At 39.1% G+C, this 14,965-nt stretch overlaps 1 protein-coding gene across 1 annotated transcript in view; it reads left to right on the top strand.

Moving 5' to 3' along the window:
* Nucleotides 1-14,965, top strand: part of CFAP54 (cilia and flagella associated protein 54) — a 289,637-nt gene that overhangs the window by 249,331 nt on the left and 25,341 nt on the right. Inside the window, exons 65-66 of the mRNA XM_049626709.1 lie at nucleotides 4,994-5,103; nucleotides 8,995-9,136. Coding sequence (XP_049482666.1) covers nucleotides 4,994-5,103; nucleotides 8,995-9,136 — 252 coding nt within the window. The remainder of the gene's footprint in view (nucleotides 1-4,993; nucleotides 5,104-8,994; nucleotides 9,137-14,965) is intronic.

A 14,965-nucleotide genomic window follows, 5' to 3' on the forward strand; every position in this document is an offset into this window, starting at 1 on the left:
TCCAAGAAGCTATGCTGCATTGCCAGATTCTATAGTAGGCTCCACTGGAAAGCTTTTCTGATTTCCCTTGGACCACCCAAGTCAAATTTCAGGACTTGAAAGAAACTAAGAGAACATCTATTTGATGCTCTCATTTTGAGGATGAGGAAGCCAAGTCCCATATGAGTACAGTGACTTGACCATTGCCACAACTTATTAGTGACAAAAACATGAATGAGGACCTGAGTCTTCTAGTTCTTTGTATGGATCTCTTTGTAACATGCATATAATAGCTGCTTACTAACCAGTTAATAAAACATTGATTGAGTGCACCCTATATGCCAGGTGTTTTGTTAGGTGATTAAGATACTAGGGTGAGGAAGTTATGAATCAACTCCATCTAGTAGAGGAGGGGCTCTGTCTTCACCCCTTCCTGGGCTGTAAGGGATACCCCATTCAAGATGATTTTAGATACAGCATTTCTCAGTGTTTGTCAAAGCCACAACACTTCTTTACCATTGAAAAACAAGCCTTTGTGAAAGTGAGTAAGGGAGCATTGGAAATTTCATTGTGGGCATATTGTCTCCTGCAGAATCCAGTCCTGAGTATGTAGGGTTTTATAGACACTTATACCTGAAGAGTGAGGACAAGTTTGAAATAGAACTAAGTGCATGGATTTGATGGGGACAGCCTGGGAGGTCAGATATGAAGCTGGCTTGGGGTTAGCAGTGGGTCTAAAAGAATATGGAGAATGAGGTACCAAACCAGGTAGGGCGAGGAGCCAGAAGTGGTCACGTGGCTCACAGCGACAGCAGTGATGCTCTGAGCACTTCGTGTTGACTCATTGGATCCTCACACGATCCATGGGGATGGGGATTACCACATCTCCATTTTACAAATGAGGAAGTAGAGGCATAACATTTTCATAATTTGCCCCGATCACACAGCCAGTAAAGTCGGGGAAGCAAACCCAGACACTCTGGCTCCAAAGCCCAGGCTCACAACAAATAGATGCAAGTCAGTTTAGGGTTTTAATGTGTAACTACTGCCTTATTTTATCCAAGTCTGTTTTGATTTCAGACTGTTATACTTTGAAATCAGTTGTGCCACGCTCGGTTAGAAGAGATTTTAAAATTGCACTGCAAAGCCATTGACAAGTGTCAGCCTGAGGAGGGAGAAAGTCATTTTCATTATCAGGGGTTAAATGTAAAGTATGTTATCTATTTAAATTTTTCCACTAACACACTTTGGGGAACTTCATTAGCTCTTAAGAGATATAATGAAAATTTCAGAAATATGAAGATATTAATTAACATGTAGCAGGTGCTGCAAGCAATACTGAACACAGTACAGGATGTCACTCCTGTCCACAGGGACTTTGTATGCTAGCCTGGGAGTCAAGGTTAACAAACACAAAACAAGAGCAAACACCATAAGACAGACTAATCTCTCTGGGACTCATTTCATTTTCATTTCAGAAGTGTTTCATCAAATTTACCATAGTTTGAAAAACCAAATGTGAAAGACTTTTAATGAGTAAAAAGAACATTTCTCTCTCTGTCTAGCTGTCCACATCCCTGAATCCCACCATCAGATACAATTACTTTCAACTCTCAGCTGTCTCTGTTTTATTGGGTCTCCCCCCAACCCATACATCTAAATTACATGCTCACATGATAATTTCCTTAGTGATCAACCTCACACTACTATGGAAGATGAAAGCTAATGTCAACCTCTTTTTTCCCCCTCAGGTATACTCTTCTCTTACACACACTCTCTTAAATGAGTTCTTTTTTTTTTAAGTTTACTTATTTATTGAGGGTGGGGGCAGACAAGAGATGGAGAGAGAGAATCCCAATCAGGCTCTGTGCTGTCACAAACTGAGATCATGACCCGAGCCGAAATCAAGAGTTTGGATACATAACCGACTGAGTCACCCAGGTGCCCCTCTCCTAAATGAGTTCTATCAAAATTCTTAAACCCAGAGCCAGTGTTTACATTATGAATGTGTAAATATCACTCACAGCTGAGCCAAATAAGGTACTGTTTCCTTTCTTCCCGACTTCTATCCTGAAGAAAAAACCTGCCTTATTTTTAATTTAGTGTTCTCTGTATTCTAGAATCTCTCATTCTTCCTAAACTTTCAAAGAACTACACAATTCTTCTCTGCATGGTCAAACTCATCAGTTTATCTTAATTCTTTTATTGTCTTCTTCTTCAGAGACATGTTCCAAACTGGATTGATTGCTCTCATGGTTCAGATATCATCATAAGAGCCCACTCGCCATCCTCCTGAGAATTCCCTGGGTCCCATGTTTCTCCCTATCTTGACTTGCTCTCTCCTATTGAATGAACACATTTTACAGCTTTCTGATAAAGGATGTGTTGGAGGCTCTGATTATTCAAAGGACACACCATACAATATATTCCACAAAGTATATTCATGGAAGATTTTGGTAAAGGATAAGTCATGGCAGGATAAAGAAAGCTCAGATAACCAGTAGAGAGATCCAAGATGCCTGGGAGCAGTTGCCAGGGTCCTCACTCAGTTGCACAGCACACTTCATCTACAGATCATGAACCACAAAAATATGGTAAGATATCTTGGTCTCAAGAAGGCTGATGTCTTAACTGAGGAGGGGTCTTTCATACCTCTCTATTCTTGTAGTCAAAACCATGTGTGGGACTGGACTCAGTGATAGAAATGAAGAGAACAATAGAATCCAGATGCAAATCATCAATGTGTACATATCTACAAGAAAATGCTGACACGATGGCACAGGCTGCCCCATTGGTGTGTTTGAGAATCAAGAACAGGACTGCATTAGTCACTGGGTGACTCAGCTTTGGCCAAGGGCCAACAATAGTACTACAGTCCCCTGAGATGTTAACCACTTGCAACAGATTGACCCTGTACTTACACAGGATATAAGAAAACCTTGAATGTCCAACACAAAGTCATCATTGTATGCTGACGTCATCATTTTCTAGGCATAAAACTCTACGTTGAAAATTATTTTCTCTCAAAACATGGGAGACATTGCGCCATTGTTTCTGGCAATCCTGCATTGCTGTTAAGTATGGTCCCATTCTCATGCCTAGTTCTTTCTTTTTCTTTTTCCTGTGGAAGCTCTGGGGATCTTCTTTCCATGCCCTGTGTGCTGAAATTCCATGATGAACCATGCGGGTCTGTCATCCACTGTGCCCCTTTCAATCTTTCAGTATATTCTTTAGTGCAAGAAGAATTATTTTCTTTGATAATTTCCTCCCTTTGATTATCTCTGTACCTTCTGGAATTATTATTCAGATACTGAATTTATTAGCTTGAGTATTTTTCTCATCGTTTCTCCCATATTACCTATGTTTTAAAATTTAGGTTTACTTTTGAGGAGATATCTTCAGTTTTATATTTCAAACCTTTGTTGATATTTAGTTGTGATCATATATTTTTTTAGTTCTTAAGAGCTCTTTCTTATTCTTTGTTCATTTTTAACAGCACTGCGTTCTTGATTCACAGATAAAATATTGTCTTTATTCTCTCTTAAGATATCAATTATGGTTTCATTGAAGTTCTCTTCTGCTCTCTGTCTTATATCTGATTCTTCAAGTTCCTTTCTTATGTTAGTTTTGGTCTCTACCTTTCGTTTCATGTCTAGTGACCCTTGGCTATCCATTCATTTGTGAAGGTGCTACAGGGTGTATCAGGTCAGACTTATTGATTTATAGGCCTCATTGTAGGGTAACTGCAGGAGCCAGCAGTTTCATTGCAGGATGCTGAAATGTCAGTATCTGTAGGTCTTTTCTCTTTGTCTGGTCAGTTTCCTCAAAGAGGATCCTTTTCAACTTCTGTCTGGTTTCCTACATCCCGAGCAGGGGCTGCAGTGGGGTAGGGGATGTCTCCTGTTCAGAACACAGACTTCCACTGAATTCCCATGTTTTCAGTTCTGCATCTCAGCCCTGTACCTAATGTCCCTGACAATAGAGCTCTGATTTAACCTCAGCAGAGAGGAAAATGAAAGGAAGTTTGGCCAGAGAGGAGGCAAGGGAAGTAGGGAAATCTCCTGGTGGCATGGGCTCAGGGAAGGGATAAGAGGGAGGAACATCTCCAGCTCCCAAGCCTTTCTGGGTTCTCAGTCATGTTTGTTGTTGGCAACCCCTCTGAAGGCAGTTAGGACACAGCCTTTCCTCTTTTCTGAGTCCCCCAACACTCTTCTCAGCAATTTCTGTCCTTCAACGTGTTGCTAACATCTCTTGTCTGCTTACCTCCTTTTTGTCTGTCTTTGTGGATTTACGCCTTTCTAAAAAATCCCTGTACTCTTATTTTAGTTTGATTATCAAAGAAACAGAGATAAATGCATGTACTTAATTAGTTGGTTTTGACTGGCAGCTCTGGGCCTCAGCTTTCTCATATCTAAAAGGAGGGACTTAGACCAGATCCTCTCTAAGGTTCTATGAGTCTCAAATTCTGTGAATTGGACCATAAGTAAGTGCTACAATAATAAGGAATTCACTTTAAGGATTGTCAAAATTCAAACCGCAGGGGGATTACCAGAGTATGAGTCATTAGGAGAAGTTCCATGTTAGAGGTGGGGACCAGAAAGTTGTGTGTAGGTTGAATAAACAGAAGAGTAAGGGAGCAGCATAAGTGATGCACAGAAGCAGCTATGACCACTGATGAGAAAGGTGCATATTGAGAAGCAACGAGAAACAAGGTTGGATATTCACCAGGTACACATTTCCAACTCGTAGAGGGCCTTCGCAGGTTGAGATTTAAACTTAATAATTGCAGTAAGAAATGACACTCTTCAAAAATAATATAATATTATTATCAAAGGGCATTTCTTTTCACCTCATAAACTTTGTACAATTCTTGCTCAAATCAGTCCTCTTTAAAGTGAGTTGAAAAACAATTGTTTTCTCTTTCAAAGAAAAACTTAAAAAAATTAATGATATTATTTTGAGGCAACGTGTAATTTTAGTGTCATATTTTATTCATGTCTTAATTTTCTTATAGGTTTTATTGTTGTATGCATATAACATGAGGCCTCAGAATATTTCAGATGCTGTGCCTAATAGCACTTACAGCGATGTCTATGTTGGCTCTTTCTGGGTTCCACTGAACAGGCAAGTAATGATGGATTTCCTACAACTCTGCTAATATTTTCCTTACAACAGACTGTTTTAGTAATATTCAAGGTAAGTCACAGGAGAACTTTTAGAAGACATTTTTAGAAGAATCTTCCTTTTAATTAGAGGAGTATGATATTGCAGTGGTTAAGAGTATGAACTCTGAATCCAGCCTGCTTTGGGTCAAATGCCAATCATGCCCCTTATTCACTTTGCAAACTTGAGCTTGCTACTTAACCTCTCTGTGCTTCAGTCACCCCATCAATGAAGTGGGAATAAGAATAATAGTACTTAGGGTTGTGGAGAAACACTTCCTGACACTTCATAGAGATTTTAGAGAGTACAAGGATATATATTATATTTTGCCTATAATTTGGGGCACATTTTAAAAAAATTTTAATGCTTATTTATTTTTGAAAGAGAGACAGAGCATGAGAGGGGGAGGGACAGAGAGAGAGGGAGACACAGAATCTGAAGCAGGCTCCAGGCTCTGAACTGTCAGCACAGAGCCTGGTGCAGGGCTCGAACTCACAAGCCTTGAGACCATGACCTGAGCCGAAGTTGGCTACTTAATCGACTGAGCCACCCAGGCACCCCTAATTTGGGGCATATTTAAAAAGTAACATGTGGCTCCGTATTGGGTTGCAAAATTATGGACAAACTCCACACCCTCCATTGTCCCACCCTTCCCTATTTTACATTGTTCCCCACATCAAAAGCCTCTGCTTCATCCAGGTTGTTTTCCTTTCTCTCCATCAAACAGGGCATGTCTCTAACTTTTGCTCATGCCTGGTTTCTCTCTTCTCCTGTTTCACTTTACCAAATTCCTAGTTGGTTTTTAATTTTTTTCATTGCTTAGTTAATTTAGTTTTGATTCCATTGTTCACTGTCCTTGTGACCTCAACTCCATCGCCTCAGTTGTAAAATGGAAAGAATATCTACTCTGCCTGCCTTTTAGGGTTGTTGTTAAGATCAAGACAGACAACGTATGCATATCTTCTGAAAGGTCGAAAGCACTGTGCAAATGTCAAGTCTTGTTACTAACCCCTGTGTCTGTCAGTGTCGGCTCTTTGCCCTGTTAGGCACCTAGTAAGTGCTTAGCGAACAGAGACCTGGTTCTTCCCTGAAGAGCCTTGTTCATGCTCCAAGATTTTCATTTTGAAGGACTTCTTGGCCTTGCCATAAAAGAGAATAAAACAAGAGATGTTTCAAGAGCTGGCATATTTTCAATTATTCAGCCAATTTTCTTTTTTCCCTTTTTCCTTTTTTTTTTTTTTTTTTTTTGAACTGGCAGAAAATCTAGGCACAGGACATATACCAGCACAGCTAAGCAACAAAGTTATGAAATTATATACTTGCTTTGTGTACATAAATATGGCAAGATATTTTTTTAGAATCACATGATGAAAATGATGATAATTTCTGCAGAGTGGAATGAAATCAAACTGACAGAATTCTTTTTTATTCCAAAAAGTTTGTAATTTGAATGTGTTTATGATCAGTGGTAGGTTTACTCAGGTTAGGGACATGAACCTGTCACTGAGGCCAACACAGAGGAGGGTGCCTGGCAGTGTCTCATCTAACCTGTCCCTTGGGGACACAGTGAAAGCTGCCCATTTCCCTCACCTAGGCTGGCATTGCTTGTATTCTTAGGAGGGCCAGGGTAAGATAGGTACGTGGGGAGTTGCTCTTGTTGACCATCTTTCAGAAGGCAAAGTAAGAATACAAGGGGTCAGAAAAAAATAAGCCAGAGAAGGAACCAGAATAGCCTTCAAATTGAGCAGTCCTCTTGAATCGTTCATTTCACGTCCTAATCTCCAAATTAAGTACTTACAAGGAAAAACATTTTAATTCTTGGCATTTTTCTATAGCAACAAAAGAAAAGATAGTGTTCTCAATACACACGCATAAATGTTTCTGTGTAGTTCTATCTAATTATGTTCTTCTAACCAAGATCCAGTTCCCTGCCTGCTGTCTCTGCCTTCAAGTCTCCTGCCATCCACATTTCTACTTCTGCCCGGGTCCTGCTTCCAGGCCATGGCAGTCTGGGAGGGAGAGAGTGCCTGTGAGTCAGTAAATGAGAGCAGAGGCTGTGGGGAGCTGGTCTAGTCTGGATGAGATGATGGATGTTTGTGGGCCAATGTGGGAATTCAAAAGCTGGACTGAGCATTGACACGGACGGGGAGGTCAAGATGTGAATGGGCAAGATGTTGGGCAAATGGGGTCATGAGATGAACCTGAGATGCTGGGTCCTCTGATGCTGCTCCTTGATCAGGGGCCCAGCCACCACCACCCCCCCCCACCCCCCCGCTACCTGCTTTTTACAGAGTTAGACCAGGACATTTGTTTTTGAAACAGATAGTACAGCTCTGGACATTCACTGACAATCTGAAACCCAAACATCAAAGAACAGTTTATCCTTCCTGCAATTCCATGTATCAGAAGAGGAAGCTACATTATTTTTGAAAGAGAAACGGGAATTATAAGAATTCTTTCTTGGGTATTAGAATGAAGAACAGTGTGTTAGAATATCATCTTTCTCTCATGTGGCTTCTCATGGTTAGGAATGTACATAGTTATGTCATTTCATCGGTACAAAATGCTGTGAAGTAGATGAAGCAGGTTTTATTATTCCAGTCTTGCAGTAGGAGGAATGTCAGGGTCAGAGAGGTTAGGTGGCTTGTGCAGGGTCTCATGGCTGATGTGTGTTGGAACCAAGCATGCTTCTCCCAGGTCCTTTGAGTCCTACCTGTTCTCTCTCCAGGGCATCAGGCAGCCTTTCCGCCATTCTTGGAGATGACCCTTTTTTTTTTTTTTAATGGATGTCTTCCAAGTGAACTTTTAATAACAGATCTTTACATTTTAACCATTGTCCTTTTTTTATAAAAGAGTTTCTTAAACACACTATATAATTTCAGATCCTCTTATGTATAATTAAAGGTACTTTTTCACCTTCTATCATGGTCATCAAGTGTTATACCATGCTGCAGATGAGGACCCTGTGGAACATTGGAGAATTGACATTCCTGTGTATGTTTTTGATGTCAGTTTGACTTAATGGATAATTTACTTCTTTCTCATAAAAGTTTCCCTCCTTCCTTGGATGGAGACACCCACACTGACGCACGCACACATGCATGCATATATGTGCTGTATCCCATAGCATAGACTCACTGAAGGCCACACAGGTGGCTGTTTGCCTCCTTCAGCTGCTTCAAATGCTTTTCCTTCTCCTGACTCCACTCACCCATTTACCTCTGCCTTCAGAGTATCCACTGTTCACTGGCCTGTGGCCCCAGAAGCTTTCTGTCTTCAGCATAATTGCCGCTGTGTCCTGTGCCTTCCTCCTTGGTTTTTGCTTTTCCTTCTTTCTTGATCCTGCTCCCTGCCCTTTCACCCCTCCCCGCACAATATACTTCATTGTTATGGGCTCATTGATTGGCCTTTGCAAGCCATTGCTAACTTGCCATAATTCTTACCTTCAGGTCAGCAGGGCAGTCATGGCACAGCATTAAGATTTACATAGGAGCAAACCTTTTGTCATTGCCTGGACTTTCTTTGCTTGCGTAAATGTTCTTTTTTTTTTTTTTTTTCATCTTAAGCAGTATTTTGGATGTGTGCATTTCTGTCATTGTGCCTTTGCCAGTTTGTCATTTTAAATCTCTCAGAGTATATAACTAGGTCATAAATATTATACGGGTTAGAATTGTTTCTCTTTGCTCATGTTTCTTGAATGAAGGAATTATTGAATGAATGATGTTTGGGAATGCCAGAAACCCCGGTGTTAAATACCTGAGGACTAACTTTACACATATTACTGATTCTTGGAATAAACGAATGCCTTTCTTAGCTTTTCAAGTAAAATACATGTGCATCTGTTATTTTTAGGGTTATTTCAATTCATGAGAAACTATCTAATCTTACGCAAATAGCTGAAATATCATTGCCAACAACTCCTGAAATTACTTCAGATGAAAATGTATCCGAAATGCAAGAAATGGAAGAGAAATCAGTTGATAAGGAAATGGAAGTAAGTTATTAAAAATAATGGAAAATTGCATTGCTGTTGTAGCATAGATGTCATTTTATATAATTATTTAAGTGATTTTTTTTACTTCATCAAAGCACAACTATGTCACTAATCTTGAACTTTGTGGTTCTTCTGTTCTCCATTTCTCTATTTAGAGTATCAAATATAATCCAACTTTTTTGGACACATATGTAGTGCTTCCTTCGAAGCTTTTCTAAACATACCAATTATAAGAATGTGATGGTGAAAGAAAGCAAAGGCAATCTAGAGAAATCATTCAGATACCACTGTGAATCCCAAGAAATAATGCTCTGTAACTTTACATTATTCTTTTACTCTTTATTCTTAAGTGTACTGTTTCAATATTTTTATTATTTCAGAAATGTGTGAAGAAAAGTATCTTTCAGACTTTCTCTATGCATATATGTATTTTTTGAACAACAACAAAAAAGACATTATCTTAATGGCGTATTATTAATTTGATCACACAGTTGGGTGGTTTTTGTGATGATTGATGTATGTGTCTGGAGAAGAGGGTCATTGAGGGTCATTTCTCTTCTACCCTTCCTGAGTTCTGAACCCATTGAGGAATGGGATATAGCAGATGGATAGTGGAAATCAAAATCTCAGCGTCATTAACTGAGAAAGCTGATTGATTGTCGAACATTGCTTTAGGACTGTGACCAAATGAGTTTAGTAGTATCTCACCCCTGAATGAGCCAGACTTGCCCACCTAGTCACACCTGTGTAACCACAGGATTCCCTAGTGTCCTTCTGCCCCTGCCAGGCTCACTGCAGGGAGGAGCAGAGACCAGCAGTCTTGTAGGCAGGGTGCCTCCAAAAATATAAACAAAGATTGCCCAGAAGAGGCTGAGCCCAGCATGTCCTTTTGCTTTTCCCAAACTTACTAATCAGTTAAGTCACTCCGCTTTCCTGGCAGTAAATTAGTTTCAAGTCTGAAAGAAGCCAGAAGTGTTCCTCCTCTAGGAGTGGAGTGGCATTTCCTTACGCTCTATGGAAATGAGAGGAGCAGGAACATATTTGTTCTTCCCTAATCACTTGTCCTTTGAATTTCCATTTGCACATTAATCCACTTTCTTGAGTTATAGATTCTGTAGTTATTTTGGCCATTTTAAAAGTCAGATAGCTCTACAAGACTTACCGAAAAGGGACAGTCTCCTACCGAACCTCTTCTCACTCTGCAGTCCTGCTTTGCAGAGGCAACCATTTTCAGCTCTTTCAGCTGTTTCTCTTGTTATTTACTTCCACGTGTATAATAATATGTAGTATCAGTCATGAAAAATGAGGCAGCAAACGGCCTTCAAACCCAAGTGCGTTAACTGGGGCCCTGTTCCATGTCCCCTCAGGCCTGCATCTAGGCTGGTAGCACATCCATCACGTGAAATATCACCAGTCACAGTAGCAGGAGGGAAGAAATGGGGCAAATCGCACATTGGCTCTTAAGGTTTCTGTCATATCACTTCCACTAATATTTCATTGTCCAAAGAAGTCACATCCTACAGGCTTGGGAGAAGGAAAACCAGAATTATTGATGAATAGAGCTATTAGCTACAAATAATTATTCTTTTTTCTTTTATGTATCAACTTGAGATAATATCTATTGATTTTGTTGTGGTATATAAGGGTTTAATTCACTTATACTTCTCCCCAACTTCTCCTTTCTCCTTTTCCCAAGTATTGTCATATGACAGATTTTGGTTAAGTCACTATTCAGTATTTACATTATCATGCCCCTGGAAACAATGTTCACAGCCAAGTCAAAGAATGTACTATGGTTATTTTCTTTTCTTGTATAAGCTTTGATTTTTCTTGTATTTTTTCTTTAACTTTCTTCTGATCATTACATCACAATTTTCATATGTTCATCCATAGATTTTCACCCAGTTGTTCATGCTTATCAAATAATATCTCAGTTCCTTTTTTTCTTCTTGAAAGCTCCCATCTTTCTGCTCTAGTTGAGGACTGTTTGCCCCCAATGCCTACAGCATACCTCTAAATCTGGGGCCTCCTTTTGCTGCTTTCCTGGTTGAATTCCCAGCCAGTTGGGGCCCAGCTCTGTTTCTCCTCTCTGTAAGTTTTTAGGATCTTTTCTTCATTTTTGATCTGCTGTATCTCATTCCTTAAATCACTTTTTGCTAGTTTAATATTCAATCACAACAACAAAACATTTTTAATTCTTTTTTTAAATTTTTAGTGTTTTTTTTTTTTTTTTTTTGAGAGAGAGAGAGACACAATGAAAGCAGGGGAGTGGGAGGGGCAGAGAGAGAGAGAGAGAGAGAGAGAGAGAGAGAATCTGAAGCAGGTTTCAGGCTCTGAGCTGTCATCACTGGGCTCAAACTCACAAACCGTGAGATCATGACCTGAGCCAAAGTCAGACTCTTAACCAACTGAGCCATGCAGGCACCCCAAAACATTTTTAATTCTTAAAGAAAAGTATTGGTATACCTCTTTTTGTCCTATTTCTATTTTTTCTTTTCTTTCTTTCTTTTTTTTTTTTTTTTTGCCATTCTAACCTTTTTTCCCCTTTTTTATTGAAGTGTAGTTGACATACATGTTATGTTAGTTTCAGGTGTAGGTTTAGCTCTTTATTTCCTCATCTATGCACTCATGTGAACGTATAAAATTTGAGGACTCTCCTGATTCTCAGAGTGTACCTGTTGGCATTTTCAGTCTGAATTTACCAGTAGAGTGAGTGAATCCATTTTTCATTATTGTGAAAGCAGCAAGTCCAGCTGTAAGAGGATTCATCAAGAACAGTTAGCCTTTGCAAAATGCCACTTTTCCACACTTGCCTTTCCTCTGCTCTGTGCCCGGATTTATCATAGAACTGATGTCTTAGATTTTGGGTTGCACATCCCAAAGTCTTTTCAGTGTCTTTGTAGGTTACGATATTAATTACCAGATGTTTCTTGATGTTACCTATATACTGAGCGCTTATAATAAATCTAATAGATCAGATATCTCAAACCCATGAGATTACATATACTATAAAATAATAACATAACATACATATTTTCTTTGTTTCAAGTTTTCATTTAAATTCTAGTTGGTTAACATATAGTGTAGAATTTTTATCACTTTGATTCATCACTTACATATAACATCCAGTGCTCATAACAAGTGCCCTCTTTAACACCCATCACCTATTTAGCCCTTCCCCCCACCTCCCCTCCAGCAACCCACAGTTTGTTCTCTATAGTTCAGAGTCTCTCATGGTTTGCCCCCCTCTCTTTTTTTTCCCCTGCCCCTATGTTCATCTGTTTTGTTTCTTAAATTCCACATGTGAGTGAAATCATATGGTATTTGTCTTTCTCTGACCAACTTATTTCGCTTCACATAATACACTCTAGCTCCATCCATGGCTTTGCAAATGGCAAGATTTCATTCTTTTTGATGGCTGAGTAATATTCCACTAATATATATCACCTCTTCTTTATCCATTAATTAGTCAATGACCATTTGGGCTCTTCATAATTTGGCTATTGTTGATAATGATGCTATAAACTTCGGGGTAAATGTGCCTTTTCAAATCAGTATTTTTGTATCCTTTGGATAAATACCTAGTAGTGCAATTGTTGGGTTGTGGAGTAGTTCTATTTTTAGCTTTTTGAGGAACCTCCATACTGTTTTCCATAGTGGCTGCACCAGTTTGAATTCCCACCAATGGGGCAAGAGGGTTCCCCTTTCTCTGTATCCAAGCCAACACCTGTTGTTTCCTGTGTTGTTAATGTTAGCTATTCTGACAGGTGTGAGGTAGTATCTCATTGTGGTTTTGATTTGTATTTCCCTGATGATGAGTGATGTGGAGCATCTCTTCTAACATATGTATTTTTTTTGCATATTATGTCTGTTTTCAGGAAGAACTCCATTCTCGTGTCATTTTTGCACTTCTTTTGTAGATCACTTAATTTGGTCACTTAGTTTTTTGGTCATAGTCCAGACATATCAGATTGCTGTCTTTGAGCCATAGTCTAGAATATTCTTTGCTGAAATTGTCCCTGAGTCCACTTCCATATAATTCATATATGAAAAACGATTATTTTCTCCTAAACCCATTCATCTTTGCAACTTCTATTGTCTGAAGCAGGAGGGTGAGCATCCATAAGAGCACGAAGTCTAGGTTGTGCTCTGCTACTCAGTTTCACTACCTAGGGTCAGTCACTTACCCTTATCTGGGACTAATGTTCCTCTCATCTCTAAAACTGATCATCTCACTAAAATAGTGCTCTGAGATGGAGAGCCACACCCCTTGGTTGGAAGGTGAGTCACCAGAATTTCTGTGGGGTCTGATGTGGGAATCAAATTTATTACAATGAGCCTGGCATTCTCAGTAAAGAGGTTGACTATGAATATAAGAAAATACCAAATAAATGGGGATAAGAGAGAGCATTTGAATGTAAGCAGAGGGAGGAATCCAGAGTCCCTTTAACCAGAGTTTGTGGCTTGCTTTCTTGTCCTGACTAGAATGGTATATGTCAGTGGATCAGTCCTTGAGTAAAACAGACTACTTTCAGTAATGATGTTCTGTGTATCTTTGAGTTTGTCTTGTTCCTTAACTTAGAAAATGTTTCTTCAGCTTTAAGGAGGGCATTTTTAAATATGTTTCAGTTCTGTTGGTTCTCTATATAAGAGAATGTCATCAAATGGAAGACAAACTAATATCTGTTTAGATGAACTGGCAAACAGATTAGTTCAGAACACTTGAAAAGTTGAGAAAAAGAAGGAACATATAAAGTTTTCTTTTTTTTTTCCAGTATGCTAACTGGCACTTAAAAAAAAGGCAGCCATATTCTGTGTTCTAACAAATCCCATTGACTAAATCTGCCAGTTTGTTGTCATGACAACCTTCACTTGGCACTAATTAGAAGTTAACTAGGACACTTGAAGAGATCGATTCTGGTCTGGAATTGGAAAGGATTTTATAACCTCTATAATCTATTATATTTATTTCTATCAAAGTATAGATTTTTGGTGGGTTATTAAATAGAAGGTACCAGAAAATGTACCTTTGGTTGATATGGGGGATAATGAATCTTACTCTCTTTCTTGTTCCTTTCCCTTTTTTACCACCTCCTCCCCCCCCCACCCCCCGCCAAAGCCTATGGTCTGGAATAAGCTAAGAAATTCAGAACACAGATATTAATTTAAGATGTATCGAGAGGGCTACAGAACAGGTGTTCTAATCACTTCTGGCTTGAAAACCGTGTACGTCCTTCTAAAATGAACAAAGCTGGCTTAGAATGACTGATTATTTTAACCTGTCATTCATAGCTTTAGGAGTGTCTTCAGAGCTTACCAGGGACTTTAAGGCATATGAAAAATGCACACGATCCTGATTTTAAGAGAAAAACATCTTATTTGGAGTGATAGCATACTGATATGAAGAGCCTAAAATATGCTTACCAATTCACCTAAGGTTAGTTCAGCAAACATTTATGGGATGCCTGGATTGTACAAGGCAATTAAAATTAGTATACAGTCAACATATCCCAAATATCAAAGTACTATGAAAACAAAGAACAAAATGAAATTGAACATTAGCATCAATTCACAAATTCTTTTTGAGGAAATATTATATGCAAAATTTTTTCCAGGCTTGGGGAGGAGATAAGGACATGCAGAAATCAGTACAATTAGGTCTTTGTCATGGAGGAGATTAATCATTGTATGAGTATGGACGTAGGTACCCAGATGTCATTCATAATGAGCCTAGCCATTGGGTGGTCCTCTTTTAGCAAAATGTGTCATTCTAAGAAACATCAATCTGCTGTTCAAAACCATTGAAAATAATCTAAATCTTTATGGAGT

Source organism: Panthera uncia, chromosome B4 (genome assembly GCF_023721935.1).
Source record: "Panthera uncia isolate 11264 chromosome B4, Puncia_PCG_1.0, whole genome shotgun sequence".
NCBI lineage: Eukaryota > Metazoa > Chordata > Mammalia > Carnivora > Felidae > Panthera > Panthera uncia.